At 40.5% G+C, this 17,979-nt stretch overlaps 1 protein-coding gene across 7 annotated transcripts in view; it reads left to right on the top strand.

Annotated features, from left to right (window-relative positions):
- The window catches only part of tnika (TRAF2 and NCK interacting kinase a), a 106,810-nt gene that overhangs the window by 48,189 nt on the left and 40,642 nt on the right, over positions 1-17,979 (top strand). For all 7 annotated transcript variants that reach the window (XM_049597171.1, XM_049597170.1, XM_049597167.1 and 4 more), the window contains exons 3-6: positions 6,144-6,200; positions 9,564-9,689; positions 15,230-15,340; positions 17,640-17,730. In XM_049597171.1, the coding sequence (XP_049453128.1) occupies positions 6,144-6,200; positions 9,564-9,689; positions 15,230-15,340; positions 17,640-17,730 (385 nt within the window). The remainder of the gene's footprint in view (positions 1-6,143; positions 6,201-9,563; positions 9,690-15,229; positions 15,341-17,639; positions 17,731-17,979) is intronic.

Raw genomic sequence — 17,979 nt, 5'->3', positions numbered from 1 at the left:
ATCATTGTTATGCGCATTATCCTGCCGACTGCTTTGTAAATACTGTTTAACTTCACATTCACACAACCAAAGACCCACCCCCATCCCTTCTTCTATGAATTTGCAAATAAATGAAGAGGGCGAGGACGAAGAAAGATCGAGAGATGAAGATGAACAGACAGTGCTAATTCCTCTCTGCTGCTCCTTTCACACTTGGTCATTTAATAAGGCTGGCTGACATTACTGCTCTATGAGAGGAGGCGAAATGAAAGGAGGGAGGTTGTCAGGTGGCTGAGAGTAATGAATCTTTATCCAGCACTGATGATGTCCATGTCCAATATCTATTTGACACATTCTCTCTCCTTTTCTCTCGGTCACTTCCCTACTCCCTCAATCATGCTCCCTCCCTCCTTCTTCATGTCTCTGTGTGCACATGTGTGGGTGTTTGCACAAGTTCTTCTGTCTGTGCGAGTAGCGGAAAAAAAGGGAGATCTTTTTGTGTTTTGTGCGTGTGTGTCTATAAGTGTGTGTATGTGCAAGTTTCTGGTTTGTAAGTGGCTGTAATTCCTTTGTTGGTCTTCAACAAAGCCGGTCCTTGTGCTCGTGGAATTGGGGCAGTCTGATCCTAATGAGAAATCCCTGTTCAATCTTTCCAGCTCTTTTACTCTCACAGAAGCTGGACTCGGTGTGTGTGCATGTGTGTATGTGTGTGTAAGTGGGGCAAAAAGAGAAACTGATCACAGTGTTCAGCCATCCAGTGGTGCTTAGTTTGCATTGTGCAGCGTTGGATTGTGACACAATGAATTATCATATTAAATCCCTAACTTTCATTCAGCAATAAATCAGCAAGTTTTAAAGTTTTTTTAATTTAACGGCGGCTGTTTAATGAGAAATATAACTCACGGCTTTAAATCCCTCTCACTCAGGGACCTCAGCTGATGTTAACATATTGCCGGTCGTCTTGTGGGAATTCACCGAATGTACCACTGTAGAGTTTTCTTCCTATTTGCTGCTCTGTGAACATGATTGCTTCCTCAAATTAAAACAAATCACTGTGATGTTTCAAGCATAGCAAGTAAAGCAGGTTGTTTACAACATAAGTTAAAATGATGTAATGTTGTTTTTTTCTTGTCATTAATTTGGAATTTGACCCACAATCTAAGGAACTTAAAGGAGCAGCTTGTAGGATTTAGTGCCATCTAGTGGTGAGGATTGCAGATTGCAACCAGCTGAAATGTCTACCATGTGCCAAGCGTGAACTCCTGGTTAGGATTCCTTTAGTGTTTATCATTCAAGAGGTTTTCACTGGGAGCCAGATTTTCTGTAGAGGTCTCTTCCTTTTCAAAACAAATGGACCCGGTGTCTCATTTTTAAAACAGCATAAGGACAAAAGTAAAAAATGGCATGTGCCAAAAAATATAGACTTGCACTGATTACAGTTTTTTGGGCCGATACCGGTTTCTGATTTGCAGAGTGTTTGGATGGCCGATTCCGATTTCATTTTTTTCAAACCACTTTACAGCACACAAGATACTGCAATATTTTCTATCTTTCCTTTATTAGAACATTTTAACCAAGATACAACCAGCTTTTCAATAATCATTTCAAACAAACAAAAACAGTGACACAGGTTAAGAAACATTTTCCTTTTTGCTCAAGTATAACTTCAGGTACAGTATTAGATTAATAGCCTAACTAAAAAAGGCCTACATAAATAAAAACATGGATAAATAAAATAATAATTCTTGGTGTATAGCATTTGTGGGTAATTTCTTGAATAGACAAAGAAGTAAAAATATCTCCTGTGGAAAATTCACACCGGTCTTCAGGACGCGCCCGCCAGTAAGCATGCGGACACGCTCATCTTCGGCACGCAGACACGCGGCTCGTCAGTTTCAAGTGGCACAGTGCAGCAGTGAGAGCTTCGCAGTTAAACACGGAAAATTAATAGCTTTCTCCTTCTCTCTTTTGATATGTGTGCGTGAACGATTAAGGTGAGAAGCTGCCAGTGTTTCACTTCCTCACATCTCCCAAGCTGTGAGTTGCACATGTGTGTGTGCGCTGCTGATGTTACACAATGTCAATCATGCGGCGCGACAGAAATTTGACCGGCGTTTTGAATTGGCATATGTTAGACTGACCGGCAGGTCGCAGGTCACAGCCAATCAAGTGAAAAACGGCCCGATTCCGAGCACTGCCGATTAATTGGTGCAAGTCTAAAAAAATATTTGACAATTTCTGAAATCAGGCTTCCACTTCACCATCTATATCACCAATTTCCCATCTCCAAAATGTTGGTAAGCATGGGTCAAAGCACTTTAAAGTCATTTCCTGTATCTGTGTGGGCTAGCGGCCATCCTGAGTCTATTCATTCAAATTGGAGAAGTGACCGTGAACACAGATTATGACCGATTCTTTCATCCCAAAGTCTTTGAAGTAAATTCTAGACCCATTTTCAATAGCCACGTGTTTTCCGAACATTCTGAAATGACATCTGTCAGAGAGACAAATGAGGAGAACACTCATAATAAACTCTATTTAGCATCTTTCATACAAGAAATGCAGCACAATGTGCATAAAATCACAGAATTGTAAAACTATAAATCATAAAATCAAGTCAGATTTTAAAGGAGTTGCAGCAACGTGAAGCGTAAATAGAAAGAGTTTCAGACCTGTATCAGGAAAGTCAGAGCTAATTCAACGTTTTTGGACTTCTTTTAGAAATATTTAGCCAGCTAGCTTCCCTGACATCTATAGGTATTGCGTTCCATAGCTTTGGGGCGTAATTGAAAAAGGCTGCATCCCTGATAGTCTTCCGGCTGTTACTGGGAACCTCCAATAAACCAGCAGCAGATGATCACAGTGTTCTTGGAGGCAAATGGGAGTTGGCAATGTAGTTTGGTCTTAGTCCATGTAGGGCTTTTTATACAAGGAGGAGGACGTAAAAACCATTCTAAATGTAACAGGAAGTCAGTGTAGAGCAGGTAAGACAAAGTGTAACTTTGTTCGAGACCTGTCTTTGTCTCGGCAACACACTTGTGAGATCCAGCAACGACATATACGTACATACATGTACTGGGTTGATATCAGATATTAAGCTAGCAGATAAAAACGAGCGACAAAATAAGACGCAAACATTACATTTGTACTGTATATAAGTTTTGAATCTGCTTTATCTATCCACTGGACATTCAGAACACTTTAAAACAAGGAGGGGGGTTGCTGGAGAGATGACTGAACCTAGTTAAGAGACAGGAAGTGTATACGCTTTTGTACCATTGGCGCAGCATATTGTGCCATCTTTGGTAAATAGAACCTTTTTTGTCCCTTTATAGAACTCATATCATTATGTTGACCACTGACCAGTTTTGCGACTTTGTAAAACGTGTGTAAAAGAAAGTTAGCTGCTGGGCTGCCTACATAATTTTGCAATTAATAACAGTTTCTGTTGAATAACCTCCAACTCACAAGCTATTCATCAAGTAGTCTAAGTGTTGGTGAGCCTGTGGGTACAATTGATCTGTTAAAGTGACATAAAAGAAGAATGTGAGGCGGGAGAATGACTAATGACCAGTGGCAGGGTGCAGAGACGGTCCAGCTACTGTAAAATCACTCCTGTAAATGAATTGCAAAGCAGTGAAACAACCAACTTTTTCCCATAGTACACTTTGTGTTGCAAATGCTCCCAGCCTCTGTTATGGCTGTGGCGCCCATTAATAGAACGACCCTTCAATTAAAGCCCTCAGGAGGTGTTTTAGAGCCAGACCCTTAATGCCATCTGGTTTATACTGTAACGGTTCCACCAAGAAAACAATCCTGCCCTTGTTTTGAATATGTGTGTGTGTGTGTGTGTGTGTGTGTGTGTGTGTGTGTGTGTGTGTAAGCTCGGCTATGTGTGCATGTATTTGTTTGTTTGTGCCACTGCTGCTAAGCTGCTCTGCTCAGACTGTAACATGCTAATCAGTTGATTCCAGACAGGTGGAAGTAATAGCCGTCAGTGGTTTTAGCGTCTCTTGCCCGGTTAGCTTCATTAGCTAATCACAGGCACAGATGCTCTGTTGCAAACGAACCACTTGGGTCTTCCATTCGCCCCTCAGCTTCCAATCTCCCGGTTCCTTGCCTGTTAGCTCCCTGAGGCATCTGCCTAGCCTCGATATTACACAACACAGCCAAGTCTGTGGATTGGTATCTGTCTTTGTGTGGTCATTTCTTTTTCTTTTGAGACACTGTCAGCTGATTTTGACTCCAATTTCCCATTTTTATTGTTGATACTGCATCTACATGTCAGTCACAGTGGCATAAAGGGGTATCATGTTGACCAAGCAGACGAGTGTTGTGCAACTGTTGTCATTTCTTGATTTTAATACCGTCAGGACACCATATTTTCTCTTGTTTGACCACATACAGTGTATTTACATGACTTAGAAAAGGCTGACTTAAGAAGAGGGGTGTGTTCTCAGCTCATGGTGGCTAAAAACTGAATTTCCTGCCAACAAACAATACTCTTAAACAAACTTTTTAAAGTCTCAAAATCTCGTGAGAGTTGTGTTTTTTTGCTCATGTTGCCCCAAAGGAGCAGATAACTTGAGTTTCTGACTTTAAAGGAAAACTTCATCCCCCCAAGTAACCATTTGTGTGTCAATTACTCACCACATGTTACATTAAATTCATAAGGAAAACCTTTTTTTCCTCGCATGCCTCAAGTAAAGAAAGAATCCAAATATGGAGAAAATTCTTGATGAATTGAAGTAATCAGGGTCGGCATTTAACAACAGCAAAACTATATCTTAACAACTGTTTACAAGCTCTCATACAATTTGTGCAGTATAATCTTGGTCTCATTCATCCAGTCCTATGATCAGAACATCCCAAACAGACAGCCCTTTCTTATAGGGAACTGAATTTGAAGTGAAACTTAATAACGCTCTCTGCAAAGCCAGACTCTATTGACAAAAAAAAGTCATTTTAACTTGCTGACCACGAGAGCTGCTGGTCGACTCCTGCTTCAATCAGTTAAAAAGGGTTAGTTTGGATTCACCAAATACACATAAAAGCACAAACTAACCAACTGATCAAGGCAGCAGTACACCAGCAGCTCCTGTTTTCAGCAAGGTAAAATTACTGTTTTTGTCAATGGAGTCTGGCTTTGAAACAGCATTGATAAATTTCACTTTCCCCTCAGAGAAAGGGCTGTCTGTTTTGCAAGTTCTGAGTGTATGACTAGATAGATGAGACTTTGATATAGTGTTGTTGCTGTTAAACGTGGACCCCAATGACTTCAGTTCATCAAGAATGTTCTCCATTTTTGGAATCTCTGTTCACCATGGAGGCATGCGAGAAAAATACAATATTTTTTCTCAAATTCAGCGTACTGTATTGTGAGTAACTGATACATAAATATCCATTCAGGTGATGAAGCGTTCCTTTAACTTATATTTTGAATATTTAATCATGACCACTGAATGTTTTAGAGGAAAAACTTGATATGAAATCATCAACGTAAACCACCGCACACTAAACTGAATTACTGTGATTTAATTAAGAGCGACTAACACGTTCCGTCCGTGGTGTCTTCAGGTTCGCTCAACAGAATCACTCTTGTTCGCTCCTAATAAAATCACAGTAATTCAGTTTAGCATGTGGTGGTTTATGTTGATGATTTTATCTGAGATGTTCCTGCGGCCGACCGGCACCTGATCCTTGAGACTGGTTGTGCAGAGAGAGTTCTGTTTTTTCTTTAGCATCATCAGAAAACACAGGTTGTCCGTTGTCAGTTCTTGTATTTAAAGATTTAATAATAGCAATAATAAAAGGAATAATAGCAGCTTATCATCGAGTATTTTGAAGGATGGGTGACACTTGTTTTGTGCTGTATTGTGTTTTTAAAAAGGCAAAAGTGATGTTTAAACAGTCCTAAAAAAGCCAAGGTCACATATTGTATTTGTTGCTATTGGACTAGATCATCTTTGCAGAGTCGTGTGTACCGCAGGTTGTTTTTAATGCAGTGCTTGACAGACATACAACTATCTGTTTCTCTGTAAAACCGTTAAATGGATGTTAACATGTTTCTTTTCTTCTTTCTTTTCCCTTTCCTTCCTCTTTCCTCCATCTTTTCTTGTCTCCCTGCGTCTCCAACCGTCCCTCTCCTCTCCTGCTTTCACTAGGGTCGCCATGTTAAGACGGGGCAGCTGGCAGCCATCAAGGTCATGGATGTCACCGGGGTAAGACACACACCTATGTGCACGCACTGGCTGCACGCGCTCACACGCACATCCCCACGCACAGCAAATCATCTCAAGTGATTATACCGCCGTCGACCGTGTCATCTAATTATGAGCGATGAGTCAGTGCCGGTGTGTGTGTGTGTGTGCATGCGTGCACGTGTGCGTGTGATGTGGCAGAGAGGAAATGAGGACAGGCCTATTGCCATGGTAATATTAGCTGGAGGTATTAGGACAGCAGTGTGGTCTCAGGCGTGTCTGTAAAGCAGGAGGGAATCTCAGTTATATTTAGAGATCCTCTCACCCTACGCCTCGCTGTCAGCGCTCGGCTGCCAGCAAAACAATAAAGCACTGCAGGAATGAAGCAACAAAGGAACTGATGAATGAAAAAGAGCATGAATGACTGAATAAGGATGTGAATATGTGCAGGTGTATGGGAATGAATGAGCAAAGGATGGATAAACAAATAAACTAAACAGTATTAATGACTTTCTGTGAATAATCTGCTTAAATACAATAAAAATAAACGACTGAATTAATTGATGATTGAAAATTAAACAAACAACATCTCTAACTTAATGAGCTACTGCACAAAATCAACTTACTAAAACAAGTGTTTTTGTTTTTACGGCGGATGAACACTAAATCGAAGTAATCAAGGCATAATTTTCTGACGTTGTGCATAATGAATAAGGAATTAGATTTTTAAGTAACCAACTGCCACGACAACAACTTGCTTCAGCTTTTGGCTTTGTGGCAGTTACCCCCTAAAACGAAACTAATTAAAAAGTAATGCTCTCGTGGATAATTTAGCGCCCAGCTGTGTGCTTTGCAACAACAGTTTGTTTTGTTTTTTCCCCCGAATTAAAATGGATCCAGTCTGCAAATCCATCAACGACTTTATTCCTGTTGCTGTATCACCATCTTATTAACATCTGGCCACACAAACATGACCCGTCGGTGTCATTCCAGATTCTGATCTCAGTTTTACAGCTCATTTTAATTCATTTACAAAAACTGCATGTTATCATTTAAGCAATACAGCTGAGGTATGACCTCTACTGAGCCAGCGAGATGCTGAGAAGCTTGTTCATGCTGTTGTTTCCAGTCTGGCAGAAACTAAAAAGAGCCCATATAACTCCTGTTTTACATAACCTACACTGGCTCCCAGTATCATTTAGAATTGGTTTTTAAGGCTCTTAACGACACTGCCTCTCCAATATAATTGATTCCCGATCACCTTATGTCCCCCACAAACCCTGAGATCCTCCTCAACTGCTCTTTTAATGTTCCTAATGTCTCTATGAAACATATGGGGACGCTTCTTTGAGCCACGACACCCCACAAATATGGGACACCCTGCCCTTAAGTTTTAGACTTGGTGGCTCAGTGGACAGTTTTAAACGACGACTCAAAACATATGTTTTTAATAAAGCCTATAACTTGCATCTGTCTGTTTTAATATTCTTAATATATCACTTGATTAAGTATTAATTGATTAATGTATTTATTCTTCTCATTTCTCCTTGAACAAGTGTTGTATTAATGTATGGTTTGCACTTTGTGCTGCATTCTGTGCATGAAAGGTGCTATATAAATAAAGTTCATTCATAACTTGAGTTTCAGATTTTAAAGGAATACTCCATTCCCTTAGTAACCATTAGTGTATCAATAAATCACCCCGTGTTATGTTAAATTAATGGAGGAAACTTTGTTTTTCTCGCATGTCTCCATGGTGAATGAATAATCCAAAATGAGAGAAAATTTGGTAACACTTTACTTGAAGGTATCTACATAAAGGTGACATGATACTGTCATAACTATGACATGACACTGTCATGAACTTGTCGTGAACATTATGTACATGTCATAAACGTTTATGACTGCTGTCATTAAGTGTCATTCGGTTTTTGTCATGACAAGTTGACATTGTTTGGGTTGTCTTGATTAAGACAACTTGACATTAATTAAAGTGACACTACCAGAAGTTGTCTTTGTAATGACAAGTTGACATTAATTTGTTTGGGATGTCCTTATTATGACAACTTGACATTAACAAGAAATGCACCTCTTTTTGTGTTTATGACAAGTTGACATAATGATTATTATTGTTATGACAAAGTCATTACCAATCTTCTGGTAATGTCATCCTGGTTAATGTCAAGTTGTCATTATAAGGACATCCCAAACAAATTTAATGTCAAGTTGTCATAATCAAGACAACCCAAACAATGTCAGCTTCATGGTAAGTTGACATTAAATTTGTTTGGGATGTCCTTATAATGACAACTTGACATTAACCAGGATGACATTACCAGAAGATTGGTAATGACTTTGTCATAACAATAATAATCATTATGTCAACTTGTCATAAACACAAAAAGAGGTGCATTTCTTGTTAATGTCAAGTTGTCATAATCAAGACAACCCAAACAATCTCAACTTGTCATTACAAAATCCGAATGACACTTAATGACAGCAGTCATAAAGGTTTATGACATGTACATAATGTTCATGACAGGTTCATGACAGTGTCATGTCATAGTTATGACAGTGTCATGTCACTCCTATGTAGATACCTTCAAGTAAAGTGTTACTGAAAATTCTTGATGTATTGAAGTAATCAGGGTCCACATTTAACAACAGAAAAACTCTTTCAAAACATCTGTTTACAAGCTACCATTCAAGTTGTGCAATATAATCCTGGTGTCATTTATCCAATCTTATGCTCTGAACTTCCCAAACAGACACCTTTCAAAAAGGGAACTTAACTAAAAGTAAAACATATCTGTGCTCTCTGCAAAGCCAGACTCAGTTACTTAGTTTGTGTTATTGTTTTACTTTGATGTTTGAAAGGGTTAGTTTGGATTCACCAAATACACATTATAACACAAACTAGCTAAGTGATGGAGGCAGCAGTAGAGCAGCAGCTCCTGTTTTCAGCAAGGTAAAATTACTGTTTTTATCAATGGAGTCTGGCTTTGAAGAGAGTGTAGATAGATTTTACTTTACCCTCAGTTTCCCATCAGAAAGGGCTGTCTGTTTGGGAGGCACTGAGCATATGACTGGATGAATGAGACTTGGATTACACTGCAGGTGTCGTGCGAGAGTCTGGAAACAGATGTTTTTATATAGCTTTGTTGTTGTTGAACGCGGACCCCTATGACTTTGATTCATCAAGAATGTTTTCAGTTTGGAGGCATGCAAGAAAAACAAAGTTTTCTCCACAAATCCAGCATCATAACATTGGGTAAATAACTGACATACAAATGTTCAGCTGGGTGTAACATACAGTCATGTTTAAGGGGTCAAACATAGAGGTCACGGTTGCTGATACTGTATTTCTCCCTTTGTGTGTGCCAGGATGAGGAAGAGGAGATCAAAGCAGAAATCAACATGCTGAAGAAGTACAGTCACCATCGGAACATTGCCACCTACTACGGAGCTTTCATCAAGAAAAACCCCCCTGGCATAGACGACCAGCTATGGGTACGCCATGATATGTGTGTGCGTGTGTGTGTGTGTGTGTGTGTTTGTGTGTTTGTAGATGTTTCTGTCTGCACCTTTGCAACTCAATGCATCCATGTGAATGAAGATGGCTGTGGTCTCTTAGAGCGCCACCGAGCAGAACAAGAAGACGGGACTTTCCATTTTTCACTGTTACATTTACTGTATGTGAAAGAAGTGTGTGTCGTTTGCTCATGCACGCAGTGATTGCAGGTTTGTGTGCACTGGAATATGTATACACACTTTAAGTGTGTGTGTGTGTGTGTGTGTGTGTGTGTGTGTGTGTGTGTGAAAGATATAAAGGACAGGAATTATTGTGTAGCTGGGTGGATGCTGCAATAAATCATGTGTTAACGCGATCTAAGGGAGCTCTCTCTTCTCTGATCCTGTAGCATTCATCAAGCAACAATGGCGAGGACACACGCACGCACAAACATGCATATGCACACAGCAGCCAGATCTATTGCCTGCATAATTCCTCCTGACTCGACAGCTGCCTGTTTTCCCTCTATGTGTGTGTGGATGTGTGTTAGTGAGTGCATGTCTGTGTGCTTTGACATGTGTCTCCTTATGTTTATGCATATGAGTGTGTTCCTTTTGTCTTTGCGTGTCTGAGTACACGTGCGCAGCCTGGATGAGAGGGCTCGCCAACTTCCTCTCTCGCTGTAATCCAGAGTGATGATGAGAGAAGCTTGAAGCGGGGCCAGAAGTGACCGGCTGAAATTTTGCCCGCACATCTCATCGGATGTAGCGCCGGGGTGGGTGAATAAGGAGAGGAGAGGACGGATGAAGGCATGAGGCAGCTAAGGGTGGAGACGGGGTGGACAGAATGGACACATTGTGTTTGGGTCAAGAGATGGGCGCCATTCATTCATGTGATCTCGCCGTGACCCCTTTGAGTCAGTATATGCAGAAGCTTCTGTGGTCTCTGCGGAGTGAAAGAGAGTCTGTAACACGGCTGTGTGTTCATGTTGTTTATGTGGATTGCTCTGTGTATTAGTAATGCTATTACAGTAATGTGATTATGGCTTCTGTGTATTTTCTTTATAATGTGCAGCATGTTGAAGAAAGCACTTTTTATTTTGTGCAGTAGCGGCCCATAAAAATGAATACATCCAAGAGACATGATAGGAGCCTGATTGATACTGGATTAGAGGCGGAAAGCAATATCAGTATCAGGAATCATATAAATCCAACTGGAACAGTGCACCCAGTAGAGTGCAGATATCCACCAGGCAGCTAAGCAGCCACCCTGGCTGGCTGCATAACTGGACTTCGAATGTTATTAACTTTGTCTGTAGGCTGCAGCACAGCAAAGTAGGAAATAACAACTATAAACACTATAAATAGACCAAAAAGAAACTATTTGACTGTTTAGCCTGCTTACTCACTTATGGTAGGAGCACGAATATCAAGGACAAATGACCAAATCAACAAACTCTACAAAATTTGGGAGGCAAAATGCCCCTTTTCTGAAACGCACCTGTAAGACACCATGCAGTGGACGGACAAAACCAGGTCATAGCTGAACTGGAGAGCTGCAGCCGGTTCAGTATTGAGGGAGGCGGATGCAGCCGGCAGCCGTGAGGTAGATATGGGGGCAAATGCGTCCCGTATAAGTTTGCGCATTAAAAGTGCTTTTTTTTCGCCACTGACCGGTTCAGATCGCCAGTGCTATCTCTGTAAATAGCATACTAAGCGTTTCCCTGACCCTTCACCTCCTCCCGGCTGTGACGTCATCTCACGAGAGCTTTGCTTGTTGCCCGAAGAAAACACAGGTACGATATATACGAGGGCAAGGTATGCAACAGTAAATGTGCATCTCGGAGACAATTCTAGGTGTCAGTATTACATGCATAAAGGCATATTAGTTATACTTACTTGATGGATAGTTGACCATTTGGTCCCTGTGGTTTTGGTTTGCTCTTCAATTTGTAGGAGCTCCTCGTCAGTACACTTGGGCTCAAATAAGTACGGCAGCCACGGGCGGCCATCGTAATAAAAGGGCTCATCCTCATTCTTGAAATTGGGTAAATATGCAGCCATGATACCGATGCAGTAAAACTCTCAGCTGTACTCCGGGACAACCAGTGCCACTCTGAGCGGCGCTCAGCATGGCTCCTCTGTTTTCTTCCGGCAACAAGCAAAGCTCTCGCGAAATGATGTCACACACAGCCCAGAGGTAAGGGAAACGCTTAGTATGCTATTTACAGAGATAGCACTGGCGATCTGAACCAGTCAGTGGCAAAAAAAAAAAAAAGCACTTTTAATGCGCAAACTTATACGGGACGCATTTGCCCCCGTTACCATTTTAGAGTTGTACCTATGAATCATACGCACACATACACACGGGGAAATAGGGCCCAGGTTGAAAAATACCGAAGTTATCCTTTAAGGCGAAGTGGCAGCAAACGCTGTCTGTCAAAAATACACCCCCATTATTTTCAACGTACAACCCCACACTGGTGGTGGCTAGAAACACGTCGGCGCTCCTGGACACGCTACCCTGCAGCACTTCACGCCACTGTCCTATTTCCAGCCTCACTGCCCCCTGACTCACTCTCTGTACATACTAGCCTCCATAGCAGCTCTTTTTCTCTGCTCCTGTAGCAGCTCGACTCCTCTCCTCACAATTGATGCATAAAGAGAGCTCTGTTGCTTTTGCTGTGTCTCAAGTGTGACAAAGAATAGATGGAGAGACTTGTTGTTGAGGTTGAGAAATATCCCGAGCTAAATAACCCACAATCCCGTCATTGTTGAGACAACGGCCGAAAAGATATTGCCTGGAGAGTCATAGCTCTGGAGATCGGCTCATAGGGTGAGAAATCAAGGTTAATTAGTGGGTGATGATGCTAGGTGCATCACTTGATGCGCCATACCGCTGCAGCGCTGGTGTGTCAACATGGTGGCAGAGATAACAAAAAAATGTGGGCCAAATCATCTTCTGACATGCCTGACTTTAGTGGATCATAACTTATCAGGTTTGGAAAGAATCTGCAGATGCTTCACTTTAAAATGAGGCCGAACTCATCTATAAATGTCAGTTTTTGAGCCACAATGAGTGGTAAAGCTTGTTGTTTTCAGCTGAGACGATTTCAGTGTCAGTTGCAGGCCCTGCCGGCTGATTAAGAGAAATGAGGAGTCAGCAGTCAGTGACAATATAAAACAGTAAATGAAACAGGTTTTGTAGCAATTATGAATCACTGCAACCACGAGAGGTCCTTGAGGATACAATCACAAATGTGCACTCAAAATGTGAGGCTTATTGGTCCATCAGCACTCGAGATTAGCTGCGGACGGATAGAGACAGACACACACTCAAACACATATACACTTGCTCACACACAGGACCAGATACATAATCCACTCCAGGCTTTCACTGGTGGAGATAATGATATCAGAGAATGTTTTTTGTAATAAAGATATGTCTCAGTTATTGAGCTGTAATAATTAGCCAATTAATCGATTCAATTCAATCAAAAGAAAATTAATTGCTAAATATTTTGATAGTTGATTAATGGCTTTAGTTATTTTTCAACCAAAAATGTCAAGGTGCCAGCTTTTTAAATGTAAGAACTTGCTGCTTTTCTTTGTCATGTATGATAGTAAATAAGGAGTCAGTGGACTGTTGTTGGACCAAAGAAGCCTTTTCAATACGTCACTTTGAGTTCTGGGAAATTTTAATGAGCTTTTTTTTTTTTTTTTTTTTAACATTTTATAGGATAAACAATTAATAAGGAGAAAAACTGAAAGATTAATTGATGAAAATAATCTTCAGTTGCGGCCCTACTCTGTTTAAGTATTTTACAGTTGAACAGTGACGGCTGTTTTCAGATGCATTGATTAGTTGATTAATTAATTTTTCACTGTAATTCATATTTTTATGGACCAAACAATTAATCAGTTACTCAGTAATATGATTGATTCATAATCCAGCCCTGCGCTTAAAGATGACAGTAATGGTAGATGTAAGAATTAGGAAGTTTGGAGCTGTAACGTTTGTGGAGGTTTAAACAATAAAATGATAAAAACACAAAAATATGTCAAACTTCAATCAAGAAAAAATTAAGCGAATTACTCAAAATTACTTTCTACATTTAAAAAAAATTGCATATCTACTGGGCTGGGGGAATAAAACGATACAGCATAGTATTGCAATGTTTTTGCGTGCCAATATTGTATCATCACACAGCGCCAAGTGTCGTTTTTTATTATTATTTAAATTGTTAATATTATAAATACAAATTAAACTTTCAATTTCAATTTCAATTTCAATTTATTTATTCAAAAAGGGACAGTGCATATTAAAGGTAGGGTCTGGAGGATTTTCCAGTTGCTGTTTGTAAACACACATTCAAATTTGGCCCCTCCTATCAGGCTCAACTCTCCTGGGTGTACGAGCCCGGAGGTACAGAAGAAGGCTTCATGGAAGAGGTTCAGGCAAGGCTTGCGCTGGTGCATGCTTAGACACGTTCAGACACGCTTGGGCACGGCACCTGCGCTCTCTCTCATTGGCTGGGGAAATCTCCGCCCAGAAGCGGTCCAAGCTCACAAAAACATCAAAATACAGTTAAAGGGCAGGAGCTCTGCAAACAGAGTCACCACCACACATGAGTAGAAGCCCATAGGTGATGATTAAGCAGGATTTCATTTGTATATGTCTAGATTTTGTTTGAAAATCCTCCAGATCCTACCTTTAATGAACATATATATGTAAATATACCAGATTATAGCCGTAGGCTAGTTTCCACCTGTAGTCCCTTGGCAGGTTGATATTACATCAGGTAAAACAGAAAAAAAGAAAAAAGAAAAGAAACAGAACATACACAATACAAGTACACGGATCATTCAAGACATATACAATACAAGTACACAGAACAGAGTACAGAGCCCGGTTGAGCTAGTGTGCAAGTGCTAGTGTGTTTAGGTAGCCTACTTGAATAAAATAATCAATTGCTTATTCAGTCCACTAGATACATTTTGCTGCTGCAGAAGACTCGCTGAAATTAGATGAACAGACTGAAAACTATTGATATACTGATGCTGACAAAGTTTTTCTTTGGGGGCATAATTGACAGCTGAAAAAAAGGTAATGAATTCCATTATATCACAATATATTTTATTGCAATACTCAGCATATCGCAACATATTTAAAATCACGATAATATTGTATCGTGACTCAAGTATCGTGATAATATCGTATCGTGGATCCTCTGGTGATTCTTACAAAAATACACACCAGAACTTATATATCTCTGATAACCTGGTATTGGCACATGGCATCGGTCTGTCGATGTATCTGTTGGATTGTAGTAATTTGATTATTTGACTAGGAACAAATGTTTATGGAAAAGATTCCCACAAAGCACTGTGCATACATGAATACATACATAAGATTGTTTACGAGCTCTCTGGTAATCTCAACAACTTAGGCTACTTCATGGAAGATACTGGCTTGCTTGAAGGACCAAGTTGCCTCCTTTTCCCGAACAGTCAAATAACCAACCTTTTATATCTTCTAGCTGGTCATGGAGTTCTGCGGAGCCGGCTCGGTGACAGACTTGATCAAGAACACCAAGGGCAACTCTCTGAAAGAGGAGTGGACCGCTTACATCTGCCGAGAGATCCTCAGGGTGAGTGTCCACGATGTTGAGTCATTGTTTCAATCCTCCGCCCGTCCTCTGTGAGTAAGCATTTACTGTACGAAGACACAGAGAGAGATCCTTGATGATGCTTTCTTTCTGAATGTGCGAATGATATTTTGGGAGCTGTGAGAACAAAAACAGCTGTGTGATGATCTAAAATTGCTCTTCACAAGAGTCAGTTGTTTGTTTCTCAGTCGATGCTCCTCAAGAATGATTAGACATTCTACAAAAACAACAAATATCATGAAGAAAAAGGAGAGTTAGAAATACAAACAACAGATGAAGAATGGGAACATATATATTGAACGTGATGAGGCAACAGATTTGGCCTTCGTTTAACTCCAATTTAATGTTTCTCCTGACTGTACTCAGAAGTCATCTGTGTTTTCCAGTTGACCCATTCCTTGATAGGGATCACCAGTTGTTTGTGTTCCATTGTATCTGTGTGTTGGAGAGATATAGAACAATGAAGTGAATCTTCATGGGAAATCGCAGTCATCCCCCCACAGCTTATCTCCACTATCTGTTATTGTGCAAGGTTTTTTTCTGTGCTGAGGGCTATAGCCTCAAACAGAGTCAGTTATACACAGAGCTGCTCTGAACTGAGGCAACAATGATTTCCTTTCATCCACTTTTATTTCTTTTTCACCCCTCATCTCTCATCTTATTTCGTGCTCTCTGCTTCCTCTCGTCCTGCTGTGATTTGGTCTTGTTTCTTCCTGTGTGCGTCTGTCCCCTCACATTTTGTCTCTGTCTTCTTCCTCTTTGTGTTTTTTATACTGAGTTTTTTTATCTTGTCCTTTTCTGTTTCCTGTCTTCCCTTTGTCCCTTTTCACATTTTTAGGTCCCTGATTTTCTCTCTTTTTTTTTGTCTTTTACTTAAGTTCAATTGCACCACAAACGAACCGCACCAGAGTTCATTTGTAACCGGACCGAGACCACCTCTTCAAGAAGGTCTCGGTCTGGTTGCTGTGTTCACACCTGCCCAAACAAACCGCACCTAGGGGGCAAACAAACTTGAGTTCAACTGAACCGAACCAAACAGGGCAGGTGTGAAAGCGCCCTACATAACTCACCCCAAATTTCTGTTTAAAAAGATAAAACGTTTTTCTTGCACGGCTCCGGTGAACAAAGTGCACAAATTGCTAAATTTCATGATGAAGTAAAAGACAAAAAGTAGAACATTTGTTTTCAACTCCTGCAGTTTAATCCAAGTCTCATTTATTCAGTGGTATGCTCAATATATCCCAGACAGACAGCCCTCTCTGACAAGGAACTGAATTCAAAGAGAAACATATCTGTGGTCTCTTCAAAGCCAGACTCCACTGACAAAAAAAACTGTGAATTTACCTCATTGAACACAGGAACCACTGGTCTGCCGCTGCCTCATTCCGTTATTTTGTTTGTGTAATTGTCTCACTTTGGTCTTTAGAACGATTAGATTGGATTCACCAAATACACATAGTAACACAAACAAACCAACTGATGTGAGTTTGGCTTTGAGGTTCAGTCCAGTTTGCTGTGGGGAAGGGCTGTCTGTTTGGGATGTACGGAGCATACAGCTTGATATACAGTATGAGACTTGGATTATACTGCACAAGTTGTGTGAGAGTTTGTAAATGGATGTTTTGACATCGTTTTCCTGTGGACCCTGATCACTTAAATTCATGAAGATTTTTTTTTCCGTTTTCGGATTTTTCGTTCACCGTGGAAGCATACGAGAAAAACAAAGATTTTTCCATTAAGTTAACGTCACACAGGGCGATTGATTGATATTCAAATGGTCATTTGGGAATGAGAGTATTCCTTTAAATACAATTTAATAAACTTTAAAAGCCTAAGCACCTGACGCTAATTGTATTTTGCTTGGATTTAAAGTACAAAAAATTTAATTATGCTAGCAAGAGACCATGGCATACATTTATTTTCCAAATTCTTTTTGATCGATGAGAGGTGAGATCCCTAATATCACATTTTTCTTTAAATTTTAATCCTCCTGTACAGACGGGCTTTATTCGAAATAATGAATTGTAGGCAGTGTACTTTGTTTCTACATCGACTTCTCAGACAATCTACTCATAAGACTTGCAAAAAGTATTTTTCCCTGAGTCTTTTTTATGCACAGGGAGGTCAGAGGTCAAGGTCAGCTGCACAGTAACAACTACAGCTGCTTCCTTTTGGAAATTAGCTCTTTATACATACTTGAAAACAATAATAATAATAATCATGACTTGGCTCATTGCTGCAGCGGCGTTCCTTCACTGTGTGTCTCTGTCGCTGTCTGCAGGGTCTGACTCATCTCCATCAGCACAAGGTCATCCACAGAGACATCAAGGGACAGAACGTCCTGCTGACTGAGAACGCAGAGGTCAAACTAGGTCAGTCTGTCATCCAACCCCACTTGACAAAACGGCTTTAGGACTGGGAGGGCAGGAGGAGGTATAACGTTTCAGATGGCTCAGAGGTGTGTGTGTGTGTTTGTGCGTGTGTGTGTGTGTGAGGCTTTTCTTTCTTCTTTTATGCTGAATACCAGCCTACTCATCTCTCTGTAGCTCTGCTACTGTTTATGGTGCAGACTGCTGAAGAAGGGACTCTCTTTCTCTCCTGCTTGCTCTCCCCCTAAAGCC

This window comes from Epinephelus fuscoguttatus, linkage group LG14 (assembly GCF_011397635.1).
Source record: "Epinephelus fuscoguttatus linkage group LG14, E.fuscoguttatus.final_Chr_v1".
Classification (NCBI taxonomy): Eukaryota; Metazoa; Chordata; class Actinopteri; order Perciformes; family Serranidae; genus Epinephelus; species Epinephelus fuscoguttatus.
The sequence above is the reverse complement of the archived record's forward strand: the minus strand, read 5'-3'. Positions and strand labels throughout refer to the sequence as shown.